Genomic DNA, 19,271 nt, shown 5'->3' with positions numbered 1-19,271 from the left:
TTAAAATAATACCAACACGAGGTTTACCGTTAGCTTGCATAATGGTATCTTTGGGCGGCATCACGACATTTATGCTTCATTTTCCTTAAGTTTTTTTTCTTTGCATTCTTTAGTAGGCGTTTGGACATAAGAATTGTAAAATTCGAAAAAATGGTGAAATATTTTTTCAAGTGAAAATGACATTTGAAATTTAGAGTTGTGTTTGGACATAAATTTTAGTTTGGGTTGTTTTTGAAGTTTTGTGATTTGAGTGAAAATTTTGAAAAACAGTTTTTTGCAGTTTTTCAAATTTTTGAAAATTTCCAAAATGAATCTTCAAGTGAAAATTGAAAGTTTTACGAAATGCTGATTTCGAAAAAAGTGAATTTTTTTTGGAAAAATCTTCCATCAAATTTTATATCCAAACTGGCACTTAATTTATTAATTTCAAGTTAGTTTTTGAATTTAGGATTTCTTTTGGTGTCGCATTAGTTTAGATATTGTTTTGAATTGGGATGACAATGGGGCGGGGCGGGGCGGGTTTGAACGTTAGCAGGGCGGTGCGGGTTTGAGATTTTATGGTTGCGGGGCGGGTGCGGGTGGGGATTTAGTTTTGCTTAATGTTCAGCCTAGTTGATGCTTTACTTTTTCCTGATTTCGTGGTTTCACTTCTTTTTATCGATAGTTTTTTCTTTCAAATTATATTTTTGATTCTTGACTTAGTGTATTAATGTTCACACAAGTATTAAATGAATATATGTGCTGCTCCTATTTATTTATTTTAATAATAATACTACTTACAAGTAGTGGGAATAGAAATATAATAAAATAAGAAGAACACGTGATAGCGGAAAGATCTTCCTTCGTAATTTGGCTAAACAGTTGCATCAAATTTTAGAAACCTGGTCCAATGAATCTTGGTATACATACGTAACGACTAAAAAAGAAGGAAATGAAATGCAGAGAAAGGAAAAGACTCAATTTTGTCTTTGAAAATAATCATAACATGTATTTAAAGAACAGGGGAAAAAGTGCAAAAAGCTAACTTTGGGGTAAAACATCAACGCAACAACTATTTTTGGGACTCAAGTGTAATTATTCTAAACTAGGGCCTATTTTCTTCATTTCCATTCGTTACATTCCATCCCCCTATAAAAACCTTTGTCCCTGCACTGGCTAGTTGCCTCTCTTGGCTTTGTAGTAACTTCCTGGCTCTTGAGGCATAAGCATCCTGAAAATGTCTCCAACAATATACAGACCAACTTCATGAATTGCTTGTAAAACCAAACACATTTGGATTATGATGCCTTCTTCGCGAGGAAGATCAACTTTCACTGAAAAAGTACATTATCCTCAAGGTTGGGAATAATACTACTACACAAAGTGTTTCTTCTAGTTGTGGATGCATAAGCTAATTGAGTACTACTTAACTCATTTAATTCATCAGTCTCCCAGTTGCTTTGAAAAGGCTCAAATAGGCAAATAACTTATCTGATAGGACCCTGAAAGCATAATAAAAGGAAATCACTCCATAAAGGTCTTTGATGCATTCCAACTTGGCAGGTTTATGAGCCTTCAATGACTTCACAAAACTTGAAGTTAACCGGTAGTACTTCCAAAGTAGATCCTTCTTTGTTGTACATATCCCAATAGACACCTCCAAAATGCTATGATCCACAAGTAAGTCCAAATTTGAATAATAATGGTAGCTCGGTCACAGTCAACACAAGGTTTATCTGATGAGGCATTTCCTTCAGTATCTCCTGATGGAATATATACCACAGCGGAAGCAATAACAGAATCTTATTCACGTGTAATCTAAACAACTAGCATGTATGGAGATTTTAGGATTACCTCTTGAAGCGTAAACACAACAAATCTAGGTCGTTTTCCAGTTCCTCAGTTGAAAACACACTAGCAGATTTCCACAGTCTTCTACTGTGTTACCCAAACAATAACCGAAAAAAAGAATTTTGTGTGGTCAAAATTCTAGTAGAAACCTCAGTCAGAATCATGTAAAAAACGTCCAGCCCTTATATCCATATATATAGCTGCGTTTTTAGGTCAAAACCGTTTTCAAAACCTGTTAGGTTTCCTTCTCCCACTAAGGGACGGTTTTCAAAACCTGTTAGGTTTCCTTCTCCCACTAAGGGACGGTTTCCACGTTTTCTTTCCCACTAAGTAACAGTTTCCACTATTTTCTATTATTTAGGCACAGTAGGGACCACAGAATTTAATTAACAAGGCTTCCTATTATGATGTTAATTTCGAAATTCTGAAACTAATTTCCATCATAATAAATTACGAATTATTCCACTAAAAATTCGTAATTGCACTCCTTAGTTCAATTTCGAAATTCTTCCATAAAACCTTATTTAACTCCCCATGTTAAGATTCAGATACTAATCAATCAAATTAAATTACTGACTATTTAATTTATTGATTACTTCCTTTAGACTTACACTTAACTTATTTCATGTGTCGGATACAAAATCCACCGGCCGGGTTTACACATGAAAACTTATAAGCTTTCATAAAGGAGTATCATCAATCTCAAAATTGAGACATGGATTCCATCAACTAATTATTACTTCGCCAATGTATATCATTGTTATCCAATTTACCAGGCTTATTGACTCGCGAAAGAATCTCGCCTTTTAATAAATCAAAACAACAAGTGACATACACAGCTAATAATAATTATATCAGGATTAAGAGTATAAGTACATTAAATGGACTAGAGAAATTATTTTATAAAGTCAGTATAAAATACTCATCTCTACTTGATCCGTTCAATACATACAAAATGTACTAGCACAAGAAGTTGGAATTAAACCATTCCCATAATTAAGATAAATTATATTTAATCTTGTGCTACAATCATTCCGATGATTTGTCCAATTCCATCATTAGATTGTGAACATTAACTTTTATGTCTTACAAGAACCGATGATTTAATCTTCCGTGTATAAGCTAAACTCTATACACTAAATCATCTACTATGTAAGCAATGGACGCACAAACCAACACATGATCTATTTAAAATGAAACTTTATTGAATTTAAACAAGTAAATAAATAATTGTTCATAAAGAATACTATAACAATACGCATGGCTTATAGTATATTCTAACAATCTCCCACTTAGACTAATAACCATGCGTCTACAATTTTGACACCCATTCCTTCTACATGCTTATCAAAAGTCTTCTGTGGTAAGCTCTTAGTAAACGGATCTGCCAAGTTGTTCTCTGACGCAATCTTGGTGACCACTACATCCCCTCTCTGCACTATATCACGAATTAAATGATATTTACGCTCAATGTGCTTTGCCCTCTTATGGCTTCGTGGCTCCTTTGAATTTGCAACCGCACCACTATTATCACAGTAAAGCGTAATTGGTGCTTGAATCGAATGAACCACACCCAACGCTCTCAGGAAGTTACCGAGCCAAACTGCCTCTTTGGCTGCCTCAGAGGCTGCCACATATTCGGCTTCCATGGTGGAATCAGCAACACAAGTTTGCTTGATACTCCTCCAACTTATGGCTCCACCTCCAAGAGTAAACACATTACCTGAGGTAGACTTTCTAGAATCTCTGTCTGATTGGAAATCCGAATCAGTATACCCAATAGGTACCAGGTCATCCGATTGGTAGATCAACATGTAATCCCTAGTCCTTTTCAGGTACTTGATTATATGTTTAACCGCCGTCCAATGCTCTTTCCCAGGATTAGACTGAAATCTGCTAACAACGCCAACGGCAAAGCAGATATCAGGCCTAGTGCATAACATAGCATACATGAGGCTCCCCACAGCTGATGCATAAGGGACCGCCTTCATCTTTTCTATCTCTTCATCAGTCTTAGGAGACTGATCTTTAGATAGAGAAATTCCATGTCTGAAAGGAAGGAATCCTTTCTTGGAATCATGCATGCTAAACCTGGAGAGTATTGTATCAATATAAAGACCTTGGGACAAGCCTAATATCCTTTTCTTGCGATCTCGCAAGAGTTTGATCCCAAGGATATGAGCCGCTTCTCCCAAATCTTTCATATCAAAATGTGTGGACAACCACTGCTTAACTGAATTCAACATGCCCACATTATTTCCTATGAGCAGTATGTCATCTACATATAAGATCAAAAATGCCACTTTGTCCCCATCCCACTTTTTGTATACACAAGATTCGTTAAGACACTGATCAAAACCAAAAGTTTTAATCGCCTTATCAAAACAAGTGTTCCATGCCCTAGATGCCTGTTTTAGTCCATAAATGGACCTTTTAAGCTTACACAACATGTGCTCTTTGCCACTTTCCATAAAACCGTCTGGTTGCATCATATAGATGCACTCATCAAGACTTCCATTAAGGAAAGCTGTCTTGACATCCATTTGCCAAATCTCATAATCATAATGAGCAGCAATGGATAAGAGAATCCTTATAGACTTAAGCATGGCTACCGGCGAGAAGGTTTCCTCATAGTCAATCCCTTCTTTCTGAGTAAACCCTTTCGCTACAAGCCTTGCTTTAAAAGTTTGTACTTTTCCGTCTACACCTCTCTTTTTCTTATAGATCCATTTGCATCCAATGGGTTTAACCCCATCAGTTGGTTCTACAAGATCCCAAACCTGATTAGAGTACATAGACTCCATCTCTGATTTCATAGCAGCAACCCACTTATCGGCATCCTTATCATGTAGTGCTTGGTCGTAATTGACAGGTTCGGAGGTAGGCTCCTCAGGGATCCTATCATATGATTCTCCCAAGAGCGTGTAACGAACTGGCTGTCTTATTTCTCTCCCACTACAACTACGCACTACATCAGTTGCAACTACATCACGTTGATTTTGTGGTTGAACCACAACATCATCAGGAACCTGAGTCTCCATGCTATCCACAGGGATATCAACGACTTCTTCCTGTTGTGCAGTCTGCTCAACATGACTCCCACTACTTTGTGGTAGTATGACTGCGGGCACTTGTTCTTGTGGTACATTAAGTCTATTGACATTTCTCCCACTACTAAAGTGCAATGGTATGTCAAAATCGACTTCCGGGGTTTGGATATGGTCGTTTTGATTTTCAGATGACTGAGTTTCCATTCCTTTGTTGAGTTCCTGTAAAACGAGTTTACTTCTAGGAACATGGTTCATCAAATAGTCCTCTTCTAGAAACTTGGCATTTGTGCTAACAATTACCTTTTTCTCTTTAGGACAATAGAATAAACCACCTTTCGTCCCTTTTGGATAACCTATAAACACGCATACATCCGTTCTTGCCTCCAATTTATCCGTTTTCCCCTTTAGCACATGTGCCGGACAACCCCAAACTCGAATATGCCGCAGACTAGGCTTGCGCCCAGTCCACAATTCTGTAGGGGTCAAGGGTACTGACTTTGAAGGAACTAAGTTCAGAACATAATTCGCCGTTTCTAAGGCATGTCCCCAAAAAGACGAAGGCAAATCGGAATAACTCATCATTGATCTAACCATTTCCATAAGAGTCCTATTTCTTCTTTCAGCTACACCATTTTGTTGTGGAGTTCCAGGTGCAGATAATTGAGATGTAATTCCACATTCTGATAAATAACCAATAAAGTCTGTAGAGAGGTACTCCCCACCACGATCAGATCGTAGTGTCTTGATATGTTTATTATGTCGCTTTTCAGTCTCAGTCTTGAATTCTTTGAACTTTTCAAAACATTCAGACTTTCGACGCAACAAATAAATATATCCATATTTTGAGTAATCATCTGTGAAAGTCACAAAATACTCAAAACCACCTCTTGCTTGGACATTCATTGGACCACACAAATCAGAATGAATTAATTCTAATTTATCACTTGCCCGATTTCCTTTTGAGGGGAAATTTCGTTTTGTCATTTTCCCTTCTAAACAAGATTCACAAGTTGGTAGTGCCTCCACTTTCAATGAACTTAAAGGTCCATCCTTGACCAACCTGGAAATTCTGTTCAGATTTATATGACCCAAACGCAAGTGCCATAAATATGTTTCACTCAATTCAGAAGAACGTTTTCTCTTGCTTGGTAAATCAACATTATTCAGTTCTTTAGGTGGTAACGGTTTAGGAATAGAGTCAACAACAAAAAGACCATTAATCAATGTAGCCGAAGAGAGATAACGCTTATTATGAGTAATAACACATTTATCAACGTCATGACAATTAAAATCATAACCATCTCTCATAGCGCTAGAAACCGAAATTAAATTCCTTCTAACGGAAGGTACATATAATGTGTCTTTTAAAGCTAAAACTCTACCACTACCAAACGAAATACTAATATTTCCTAATGCTAAAGCTGGGGCTGCTGAACCGTCTGCTTGATAAACATTGATTTCTCCTTTACTTAGCCGCCGCGTTACCTGAAACCCCTGCAAATAAGTGCAGATATGATTAGTGGCTCCCGAATCTACACACCATGACATGGTAGAAACAGCCGCTAAAAATGTTTCAACGACAAGTAGATGTAAATCACCTGGTTTATTTTTCAGCTTGGCCAGATAAGTTGGACACTGCTTCTTATGATGCCCGGGCTGCTTGCAGTGATAACACTTGCCCTTAGCCTTTTTCACACCAGCAGTCGCGCCACCAACAGAGGGTTTTTGAGCCTTTTTCTTTTTCTGCCCGCCTCTCGGCTTAGAAGAAGAACCTGCCTCAAAATTCAATGCCACGGGAGGAGCTTGGGACTTGATAATAGTCTCTGCCGACTGCAGCTCATTCAACAATTTCGCAAGGGACAAATCCATTTTGTTCATGTTATAATTCAGGCGAAATTGCTGAAAACTGTCAGGCAAAGTCTGCAGGATCATTTCAACCTGCGTGTCCTTATCAATGTTAGCTCCAAGGACCTCCAGTTCATTCAGAAGACTCATCATCTTCAGAACATGGTCCCTGACCGATGAACCTTCAACCATTTTGGTATTCAGAAGGGCTTTCATGGCAGTCTGCTTAGCCGCACGATTCTGATCTCCGAACATTTCTTTGAGATTTTCCAGAATGTCATAAGCAGACTCCATCGACTGATGCTGATGTTGCAGAACATTCGACATGGATGCCAAAATGTAACACCGCGCCATCTCATCAGCCTTAATCCATTTCTGGTAAGCCTTCTGTTCATCATCTGTGGCATCATCTCCAGGTTTTTCTGGACACACCTCATCGAGCACAAATTTGTACTCTTCAGCAATTAGAACAATATCCAAATTTCGTTTCCAATCAACATAATTTGGACCCTCAAGTTTGTTTTGGGTAAGAATGGCAGTAAGGGGATTAAAAGCAGTCATTGTTAATCTGGGAGACATTAAATATTTAAATAGATCAAATCAGTTTGTATTATGAACATTAAAATTCAAAACACATTATATATATACAATCTATGCACCTTGAACAACAAATTTCGATGGGAAAGAAGCTATTCTTGCAATATACATATATAATGACAGATTTTCACTCCATAAACTTAAACATGTCATACTCAGATGGAGAGTAAACTGTTAATTTAAGCCAAGTGAATATCAACATTCAACATATATTAGTCCCATTGAACCAACATGCATACTCAGATGGAGAGTAAATACAAATAATCAATGACTAGTATAACATAGTGATTATTCATAATATTTTTATCCGATATGGAAGAAGACCTACATCAACGTGTAAAAACATTATATCACTGATTTTTTTAAGCCCGGGGACCAAGGGAATTCATCCCCACAATTTCTGGAATTAAAAACAACTAAAAAAAATTTCAGAATTTTAGAAAAACAGCAAAAACACCATCTAAATGACCCCGAACGCCCAAAAAACGACTTCAGTATTGCTCACTGGGCCGTTTCGCATGGACCTGCCAAGTTTCAGGTCAATCGGAGTCCGTCAACTTTTTGACCTCCGATTTTCTGCCCTAATTCAGCAGAACGTGTTTTTCCGTTTTACATGATAAAATTCAATTTTCAGATTATTCTAGCTCAACATCACCAATATTAAAAGGATACATCAAGTTTCCAGAATAATCAACACAACCCATAACAGATAATCACACCAAAAAAACAGTGCAGGTTTTCAGAAAAACAAACTTTGCATGTAATTCAAAACTTGCATATAGAACATGATATTAATCCTTATGGTTTATCCTAATTATTTAATTAGACGTGAGTAAGCTCTGATACCAATTGATGGAATATATACCACAGCGGAAGCAATAACAGAATCTTATTCACGTGTAATCTAAACAACTAGCATGTATGGAGATTTTAGGATTACCTCTTGAAGCGTAAACACAACAAATCTAGGTCGTTTTCCAGTTCCTCAGTTGAAAACACACTAGCAGATTTCCACAGTCTTCTACTGTGTTACCCAAACAATAACCGAAAAAAAGAATTTTGTGTGGTCAAAATTCTAGTAGAAACCTCAGTCAGAATCATGTAAAAAACGTCCAGCCCTTATATCCATATATATAGCTGCGTTTTTTAGGTCAAAACCGTTTTCAAAACCTGTTAGGTTTCCTTCTCCACTAAGGGACGGTTTTCAAAACCTGTTAGGTTTCCTTCTCCCACTAAGGGACGGTTTCCACGTTTTCTTTCCCACTAAGTAACAGTTTCCACTATTTTCTATTATTTAGGCACAGTAGGGACCACCGAATTTAATTAACAAGGCTTCCTATTATGATGTTAATTTCGAAATTCTGAAACTAATTTCCATCATAATAAATTACGAATTATTCCACTAAAAATTCGTAATTGCACTCCTTAGTTCAATTTCGAAATTCTTCCATAAAACCTTATTTAACTCCCCATGTTAAGATTCAGATACTAATCAATCAAATTAAATTACTGACTATTTAATTTATTGATTACTTCCTTTAGACTTACACTTAACTTATTTCATGTGTCGGATACAAAATCCACCGGCCGGGTTTACACATGAAAACTTATAAGCTTTCATAAAGGAGTATCATCAATCTCAAAATTGAGACATGGATTCCATCAACTAATTATTACTTCGCCAATGTATATCATTGTTATCCAATTTACCAGGCTTATTGACTCGCGAAAGAATCTCGCCTTTTAATAAATCAAAACAACAAGTGACATACACAACTAATAATAATTATATCAGGATTAAGAGTATAAGTACATTAAATGGACTAGAGAAATTATTTTATAAAGTCAGTATAAAATACTCATCTCTACTTGATCCGTTCAATACATACAAAATGTACTAGCACAAGAAGTTGGAATTAAACCATTCCCATAATTAAGATAAATTATATTTAATCTTGTGCTACAATCATTCCGATGATTTGTCCAATTCCATCATTAGATTGTGAACATTAACTTTTATGTCTTACAAGAACCGATGATTTAATCTTCCGTGTATAAGCTAAACTCTATACACTAAATCATCTACTATGTAAGCAATGGACGCACAAACCAACACATGATCTATTTAAAATGAAACTTTATTGAATTTAAACAAGTAAATAAATAATTGTTCATAAAGAATACTATAACAATACGCATGGCTTATAGTATATTCTAACATCTCCCACGCCTTCAATCCATCACGAACAACAGCAACATACTGCTCCTGCTGGTGGACTTCGAGCTGACACACTTCCACACCAGAAACAACAAGCCGTTCTAGTGCAAGACTTACTACAAGTATGTTTCTTTTCCATAACCGTGAACTCAAAACATTAGCCAACAAATTCCGACTTTCCATCAGATTTTTGCACCAATTCAACTTAATACATGCAACATTGTGTGTGTGGAATAAATCTTTCTCCTCTATCTCAACCAAAGTAACTGTTGCAGAAGAAACCTCCATTTTGTCATAAGCGAGCGAAATATCTTCACGAGACTGTGATTGAATGTCAAGGGCATAGAAGACACTAATAATGCTTCTATTAACGAGAGGTTGATGAAATTCCAAGTGAGATATTAAGTACTGCAAGGCAGAGGCGGACCCAGGATTCGAGCATGACGGGGGCACCACTGTATATGCTAATCGCCAGCAATAAAATTCGGCGTGCAACTCTTTGAAACTTAATGATTATGATGACTTATCATCCAAGTATTAACAAAAAGAAGTTCTAAAGAAAAAGAAAGCACTAAACGGGGGGAGAGAGAGAATTCTTCGCAATAGGGCATTCAAACGTAAAATTATAAAAGACTTACTAGAGAAATTAAGATTAAGAGTATGTTATTACTAAAAGAATTGAAGAAGAGTCTCAAACTCTTAGTTTCTATTGCCAATTCAAAGTGATTGTTAAAGAAGATTGTGGCAGAAGATTTGTATTTTTCTATTTGTGGAGCGATAAGTTGCAATTTGAGACTTTCAATTCTAAGGAAGGAATTTACAAAAAAGAATAAAATTAATTAAGTTTGACTATTTTGTATTAGTACTAAATTATAATTGAATATTAAAAAAAGAAGATTAAAGTAAAAATAAAGTAATTTGCTATTAAATAAAATTTACATTGTATTCAAAGAACTAAAATAAAAAAAGGAGAAAAGACTGAGGAAAGCTTTGGGGGGTTTCGAACCTGCGTCACCACAGCATAGGAGAGAATTTAAGTGCCCAAAGCAACCACTTCTTCCATCCATCACTTTGGGGGCACCATTAAAATATTTAAGGGGGTATATAAGTACACATATATATATAATATGTATATACAAAATTTTTGCCGAGGCTAACGGGGTCACATGACCCCTCAACTACGGACCTGCTGCAAGGTCACGATCAAGTATTTTGAATACATAAAAGGAAGACCAAGTTTTAGAGCATCTAAAACATGTAGAATTTCAATTGATCCTCCTGGGGATAGAAGGTTTGTAATGCCTTCATTTTCAGGTTTCCAAAGAAGACTTTGCACCACCATGCCAAGAAAATCAGATGACATTTTCTTCACATTCGTTCCCTGCCCAGTATCCAGCAAAATCCAAGCATTTATGCCAAAGTTATGATGAATCCACTTGATGTATTGGTCAATACCCTGAGTTGCCTTTATGTTCCTCATCTCTTCAAAATGGTCTGTCACTTTTGGAGCTCTAGTTTTATGAAAAACAACAAATAAAACTCCATTTGGAAGCTGGACACCAAGATAATGAACAATTTTTCCAAGTTCACCCTGCACCCTGTAAATACCTTTAGGCTTCAAGTAGTTAGGGGTGGTAGCATCTATCTTGTTGCAGCAGCAGCAGATACTTTCCTTGACACCAAGTGTAAAAGCAAGCAATGTACGCTCACATGTATGACCATCCTTGGAAATACCACCCTCAAAACCACCATTGGTGGAGTCAATGATAAGGACGACACAGTCGGCTCCGGAGGTACCAACAATTATGTTCTTGATCAAGTTCCTGTCTTGAGGGGTATCAATCACAGTACAGTAGTATTTAGTGGTCTCGATTGTCCACAGAGCAATATCAGTAGTAATACCACGTTCTCGCTCTGCCTTGAGCTTGTTAAGCACCAAGGCATACCAGAATGGCCTCTTGTTCATCTCAGTAGCTTCTTTCTCAAACCTCTCAATAACACCCCGGTCAATAACACCAATGTATGCCAACCCTTTGTTGCTATCCACAATAGGCTTCGATTCCAAATCCAGACCAAGTCCACTGGTGAGTTCCTCATAGCGATTTGGTTCCAAAACAGCCATAAGCAAACTTACAGGGCCACCAATATTACTTACTAATTGAAGCCAATTTAATCCAGCTTCCCCATGTTGAGGACATTCATCGTCTTTTACTACAACCTCATTATCTTCAAAAGCAAAATCATTGTCATCTACAAGGTAATCGTCAATTCCATAAAAAACAGTGGACCCTTCATTAGAATCTGGTGGAACAACTCCAAAATTATCTCCTAAAAAGGTATCTTCAAGGAGTTCATCATTTCTCTTAAATTTCCCTATCTCAGAAGGCTCTAGATGGTCTTCGCAACAAAACGAAAGTAGAATCGACTCCTTATTGGCAAATTCAGTAGTCAAGTTAATATCATTTCTCCTAGGACTTCCATCGAACACATCTACCTCACCTTCAGGAATTAAAATCTCTTGAAAAAGCTGCCTAGCTATTTGAGTACAGTTGTCAAACACCTCGTCTGCATTTTCACCTTCGATTCCCATGGTCAGGTTTTCGACCCAGTTCCCCATACTTGAATCGGATTGAATCCCCGACAAAACGGCTCCTTCGTCCTCAATGTTTCCAGCTTCAAATTCATTCAAAATAAATGGAGTCTCAACACATGGGTAATCAATTTCCTGTATTTTGTTCTCAAATACCCATAACCAGACTTGAGCAAGTTCTGTAGCCCAGCGGCAGTCATGGACACCACCGAACCATCCCAAACTGAACATAATAGAAACCCGGATTTGTAATGTCAACCTGATAAGCATATGGAACCTGAGGAGAGTACGGGCACGAGTCACCATGGTAATACTCAATGCCATGGGGATTGGAACTCAGGTCTGGACTGTAATACGGATGAGAATAAGTGTATGCAAAAGGATTTTCATAGTAATGCTCAACCCTAGAGGATTCTCGATAACAATCTGTATTTTGTATCGGAATACTGATGATTTGCGTACGGGTCATCGGAAACCCGCTGCTCACTCTCCGGACTTTGAACCTCATGCTGATTTGATGAACTATGGAAGGTCCTGGATAGATGATGATATCGTTCTTCTAAATGCTGAATTTTTTTCTTCGATCTATCCATAAAAGCTTGGATCTGTTGCTCTAATTGATTTTGAGCTCCGCCAAAATTCATAGTTTTCTGTCTATCTTCCATTAACATAGGTGAACAGCCGAGAATCGTAGGCTCTGATACCAATTGTAACGATTCCTATGTTGGAATCGTCATGAAAATGGAAAACAAGAACTAAAAAGAAAGGAAATGAAATGCAGAGAAAGGAAAAGACTCAATTTTCATTCAACATGTCTTTGAAAATAATCATAACAGGTATTTAAAGAACAGGGGAAAAAGTGCAAAAAGCTAACTTTGGGGTAAAACATCAACACAATAACTATTTTTGGGACTCAAGTGTAATTATTCTAAACTAGGGCCTATTTTCTTCATTTCCATTCGTTACAACATATTTGTCAAGTGAATAGAGAGGTGTTAAATACTGATATTTCAGACTTAATTCTTATCTAAGTGTGAGTATACATCCAAGTTGTATGTTGATATTTTTATTGTGCAAGTGTGAGTAGTTATTGTCTTACTATTGAAAAAATCTTACAATATTTGACCAAAAATTTTTTTGCAACGTGCTTGCTAAAGTGGAATTTTCTTATTTCTTCAAATTAGAAACAAAGATCTTTCATATTTATGGTCTAAAATTGAAACTTGAAACCCCACGAGAATGGGATGCTAATTGTTAGAATCGTCCGAATGACTACTGTGCCACTGTTATAAATAAATAAAAAATTTGCGGGTGCGGGGTGGGTGAATGCGGGTTTAAATGGTATGCTGGGCGGGGCGGGTTTACCGCCTGCCATTCCTAACTTTTGAATTTAGAATTTCTTTCTGTGTCGCTCTAGTTTAGCATAACAGTAGTACACTCTAAAATGTTGATGTACTACTACTAGAATCATGGTTTGAAAGGCGAAACTGGAGAGGGAAAAGGCTAGCTCATTTCTTCTGGCACAGTGCGAACTACGAAGGCGGATGCAGAAGAAGAAAAAAGAGTTAAATGAAGACGATCACACATCAGGTTCGTGATATGTTCTATTTGTTTTGAATTTTGATATTAACGAACGTGTACTTTTAAGTCTGCAATTCTTTGACATTTTAATCAGAAATTTGAAACAAACAGATTTGGATGTCATAATTTCTCTCTCTCTCTCTCTACAACTATGGATTGACATCTGATTATTCTTCAAATGTTTCAAATACTTATGTGGGAAGTTGCTTGGATATAATAGTGCCACTATTATTGGTAAAGACAATGTTAGGGCTAATTAAGAAAATTGTCGAGGATATTAACAGTTGTTGATTCATGATAAAGGTTTGGTGAAAGAAATCAATGCAATTCGCTTTTATCTCCTTATGATGGAGAAATACGAGAAGCAAAATACTAATTTGGTAACTCTAGTTAATCAGCGTGTTAATGAATGTTGAACGGATTACATATATAATGGACCTTATCGGCCTGATTTAATGCATATTGTTGCTTTATGTAGAAAGAGGCTAATGATAGGAAGAAGTAGGAGCCATTGATATGGGATTCAGGATGATTAGGTGCATTTTCGAGGAGCCTCGTTTAAAAGGGCCCTGAAGACGGACAATATGGGATAGATATCATTGTAAATCATGAGTTTTGTAAGTGTTCTGATGACAGAATTAGCTAGTTTCTCACCTACTTTTAAAGTGTTCGGTGTCTAGCAAAGTATAATGGAAAGATGCTATGAAGGTTATACACCAAGTATGCTCGTGATTCCACTCTGGCATACTTTACTATTGAACTTGTTTTTGATGTAGGATGTCTTGGTTCACACTTTCACTTCTATTCTTATTACATATTGTCAGGGTTTATTCTTGCCAAGAGTAAAAGAAGTGAGGACTTTTTTATGTTTTGTTTAATTGCAAGTTTAAAGGACACCAAATGTATGGTCCATGCATGCTTAAACTATTGAGGCTTTTTCTTTAAATACTTTTTAGTGTTATATTTGCTATACTTTAAGGTGGCTTGGTGATGTAAGGTCCTTAATTATACATAGAGTAATAAGGTCTCTGTAAATTGTAGGTGTTCTTATGAGGGTTATAGAAATGCAAGAAAGTGAAATTTTGGTATATCCAAGATACTCTGTGAAGATAAGTTATTAAGGCTGTGGCCTAGTGATCAATAAAGTGGGTGAAACTTCTCATCTATCCAAGCCTTGGTGGATAGAGTTATCAGGTACTTGTGTTGGTGGTGGGAGGTGGCAGGTACCCCGTGGAATTAGTCGTGGGAGGTGGCAGATACCTCGAAAAATTAGTCGAGGTGCGCGCAAACTGGCCCGGACAATATGGTTATCAAAAAGAAAAAAAAGTTACCTAATCTGACTGTGTTCATGACTTTGATTCTCCAAGTTCTTTAAAAGCACTACTCGTCAATGTTCAACATCAAAGGCACCTAATGGTTAACGAGTTACTTCCTCATCTTCGATAAGCTCTGCTGTCTTTCGTTGGTTCTTTTCTAGGTGTTCGTTGTGATCTCAAATAGTTTTTTCAGTATCTTCAACAGTTAAATTTTGTTTGTTTCTTTCTGGGATGTTGTATACTGATTGACTGATTGTTGGCTATATTTGTATTGGTAGGCAATTGGATGGTCAAAAGAATATCAACTGTTAATAAACAGTAAACTTTACTGTAAATACCTACTGACAGAATATGCATAGCATTGGATCTCCACTGCCTTTATACTCAAATTAAAATGAGTTCGTACTATGCCTTGAGCTGATATTATCTGCTAGTACTGACAAGTGACTATAATAATCTAAACTAAAGGGCAAAAGAGTTATTTGAGCACAAGAACTAAATGCAAGTTTGTTCAGTTCAACAGATGCTACTTGGGTGTTATTTTCTTTGCATTTACTTTTGTGCTAACATTTTGCTTTATACAATGACCTGTACTTTGACTAATCTAAATGTTGGCTGTCGTTCTATATGACTACCTTTCAGCCAGTGGCGGAGCTACATAGCTCCAAGGGGTGGCTTCACGAAAAAATACACTGTTTAGATAAGTAAATTTTTGTATGTATATATATTATGTATTGAATTCCCTTGACCTATTTGTGTATTTACTTCTTTAAATTTTGACAAATCCTCGCTCCGCTACTGCTTACAGCGTGCTAGTTGGGTAAGGGTCGGGTGAATTGATGAGCTTCTCTGTTGTTTACAACAACAGAACAACTACCAGTAGTTTGTTCTTTCCATCTGCTATTGTGCACCGAAAGTGGAATATGCCAACTCTGTGTCCAAGTGAAAACATTTGTACTTTTCTTTTTGTTAAGGTACAATTTACATGCATCTTATAGTTTCTTTGTTTGATTGGTGCATTTTATCGAACAAAACGTTAGTAGGTGTCCAAATTTTACCTCATTATTTAGGACCCAAATTCTAGGCTCTTAATTTCTTTTCTCACCGTTCCTTTTCCCCATTACTGTGTTCTTCTGGTGTTTTTGTTTGAATGCTGCTGGTGTTATGGGATATATGCCATACACAGTAATCTGTCACTATTGCCATTATTAGAAATTTAGAACTGCTTCAAAAAGTTTTCAAAACTGTTTGGCAAGGCCTTCTAAGTCCTCTAATATAATGGTGATAGAACCTTGACCTCTGCCGTGAAAGTTGCCCGTACTGGTCTGTGGTCTGACAATCTAAACTCACCTCTATTATACTGGCTTTGCTTCAGTCCCTTGCCAAACCATATAATCCTGTCACACCTATAGAATATTTTTCTTTATTAAATATGCTTGTTCCATTTGCTTTTAGGTCAAATAATTCTTATGTTCTTAGGCAACTTACCAAGCTGGGGCTCGACTCTTTCCCCTTTTCCCGTTCTGACTGCAGCCATAATAATCATCGGAATCTGGATAATATTTGTATGTTGGTGCAAACTCAATTTCTTCCTCTTGCCAACCTTTGAAAATACAGCCTTCTCTTAGCTCGGCCTTCAGCTTCATATTTCCAAGTTTTCAATGTGAACTTCCAAATAATGGTGATACTAGGAGTACAAACTTACTGTATATTTGAATGCTTTCTGGAACTTTATAATTGTTATTTTTTTGCTTACAGTACCTGATCCTTTTGTAATAAGATGCTCCACTGCCTGTCGTTGACTAAAGATCTTGTTATGGCTTCAGGCAAGTAAATCCTATAATTCAGGTCTCCTAGCCAAATCACCCTACTGTATGAGATTAACCAGCTTATGGTTGTTAGAAGATAATTTCAATATATTCACAAGTTGGTATATAATAGTAATCAATATGTCCAAAGTGAAGTCTTCTTTGTTGTACCTATAACACGTCAGCTAGCCAAATCATCTACAGTATGATGTTAACCAGCTTATGGTTGTTAGAAGACTTTGCAAGATATTCACAAGTTGATATATAGGAGTAATAATCAGTTTATACGAAGTGAAGTCTTCTTTATTGTGCTAAGAAAGACAAGTGTAAAACTATTTGCGCAAATGCTGACATGTGCATTTAACACAATCTCTTTCCCCCTTATCTTTTATGTTCTTTTTCTCACCTAATCAACTGTCTATGGGTCTTGGGCAGGATAATAGCGTCTGCTTCTTGCCTCTACGAAGCATAATCAAACGTTTAACTGTGTTATCAGCACACTAGCTGCTGATGCTATATCAAGATTCAAGGTACTGTAACTCTAAAGGAAAATGCTGAGGCCATGAGAATCCAAAGAAAAAAAAATGCGACTGTTAATAATATTATGAAAAGGTAAACGTACTCGTGCTGTAGAATTTTTCTTGGCAAATGCTGAAATGAGTCACAAGGAAATCTTGTGCGTGATAGTATTTGGGAGGCATCTGCATTTCTCTGTCTCTCATCTCCTTCTTTTCCTCCGGAAGCTAAGTGACTACACACAAAGCAGAAGCTTGTTTCATGCAAGCAAAATCTAACCGACACTGAACCCTGTATATCAATTACTGGAAATTAGTAAATTGAAAGCTAGATGCATATGATTGTGTTTCTATCCTGTTTGGTACATTTATACTCCATATATTCTCTGATTATGGAGTTACACCCTGGTGGCGGGGGCGCAGCGTGTGCAAATAACTCAAATTTTATATCTTGCTTCTTATAATTTATCAGTAATTATTATATTTTGTATATGATCAAGAAATAGAAATTTACATCAATTCTTTACCTTGTTTCCGAGGTAGCCAAATATACCACAGCCTACAGAGGAGACACTTGTATGCCTGATATATGGAAGGAGTGGAGACCTCGCCCATATGGTAATAAAAACTCCCACCATTTGCTTGCTAATTATGCATTCAAAATGTGAGGAACTCTCTTTGTTTAGTGGGTAAACCTTTTGATTTTCTTCTTCCTCTATCTTGTTCAGAGCTGTTCTAATAAGAGAATTCCATTGCATGCATAAAATTGTGTTCTCTGGCACTATAACACTTCCAGCATTCAGAGGTACAATTTCTTGAAACCTGATAAAAGTTATTTGCTCATGGCATGTACATTCTCGAACTAGAATTTTGACCATTAGCTACTACAAATATCAAAGTACTACCTTGACCAAGCCAACCTGATATCAGATGGCAATGCATTTGCATGCTGCTGCATACTCTCAAGGGCAGCCGCAAATGCAAAATGCAGTCATTAGGTGGTTTGGTTCAATTACCTATTAGTAGAATGCTGTATAGTGAAAGTAATGGTTACCCGAGAACATAAATATCAGCCAAGTTGTTTCGAGTATCAAGCAAGCCCTCCATATTTAAGTCGTTGGGTGGTGCAATGCCTCCAACATTCCATGAGCTAATAAATAATCTTATTGAGAAGGAAAAAACAATAAATATGAGATACTGGAATTTGAAGACGAATTTAAATGTTAATTGTTAAATAGACGTACGAAAAATTTTGTATGTCGGCCGAGAGGTCCGATGTTGTATCAGAGTCAGCTAGCATGATCTCATCGTCCGATCTGCTCTATAGGATGGTGTTTGCTGCAAACTTAGCTGCATGACCTTGAACAGAGGACATAACAATAGACTAAAGAAAACCAGAATTTACTTCATCATGTAGGCAGAGTGCATGGGGAGAGAGAAGAGAGAGAGGGAGAGAGAGAGAGCAGTGGTAATGGAAGCTAATAAGTTAAAGGAAAGTATATCCATATAAAGGGAAAGGAGGCTGAGGATTTGATTTGCAAAGGAGGAAGATGAAGAGTTGTTAGGTCTTCTTTGGAATGTTGAGAGGGTAAATGATGCTATGAGTGGGTCTCAGATGCCAATAAAAAGAAAGGAATTGTTAAAACAACAGTTAAAATGAAACAGAAAATAAAAAAGTATTTGATTAATCCATAATTGGAAGGCCAAGATAATAAGGGAGGTGATGTGAGTGATGATGCAAGTTGGATTAGGATGTTCTGTTTAACTTTAAACTAATATTTCTTATGGAAAACCAATGAGATACTCTCTTTTATTTGATCACATAACGACTTTAATTTGTAACATTCAAGGATGGCTGGCAAGGTTGCCACCTTTGGTTATAAGGACTTGGTTTCTTAGTTGAGTTGAAAAACATTTTTTG

The 19,271-nt window shown here is 36.8% G+C and overlaps 1 protein-coding gene across 2 annotated transcripts; it reads right to left on the bottom strand.

The window, feature by feature from the left end:
* Positions 1 to 10,443: 10,443 nt before the first annotated feature.
* Positions 10,444 to 19,059, bottom strand: LOC104239308 (type IV inositol polyphosphate 5-phosphatase 9-like). Of its 2 annotated transcripts, XM_009793917.2 has the most exons (7): positions 18,595 to 19,059; positions 18,405 to 18,512; positions 17,878 to 18,172; positions 17,458 to 17,642; positions 16,789 to 16,897; positions 16,516 to 16,667; positions 16,207 to 16,433 (listed from the first exon to the last, which is right to left on the bottom strand). In XM_009793917.2, exons 1-7 carry the CDS (start codon positions 18,648 to 18,650, stop codon positions 16,298 to 16,300), a joined length of 1,041 nt encoding a protein of 346 aa, XP_009792219.1. In that variant the 5' UTR covers positions 18,651 to 19,059; the 3' UTR covers positions 16,207 to 16,297. The 2 variants fall into 2 exon arrangements, with proteins under 2 accessions (XP_070006400.1, XP_009792219.1); XM_070150299.1 differs by lacking the exons at positions 16,207 to 16,433; positions 16,516 to 16,667; positions 16,789 to 16,897; positions 18,405 to 18,512; positions 18,595 to 19,059 and adding an exon at positions 10,444 to 12,849 and having other exon boundaries at positions 17,458 to 17,586; positions 17,878 to 17,963.
* Between the last annotated feature and the right edge of the window lie 212 nt (positions 19,060 to 19,271).

This window comes from Nicotiana sylvestris, chromosome 6, assembly GCF_000393655.2.
Source record: "Nicotiana sylvestris chromosome 6, ASM39365v2, whole genome shotgun sequence".
NCBI lineage: Eukaryota > Viridiplantae > Streptophyta > Magnoliopsida > Solanales > Solanaceae > Nicotiana > Nicotiana sylvestris.
Note: the sequence above shows the minus strand (reverse complement) of the source record. Positions and strands in the feature narration are given on the sequence as shown.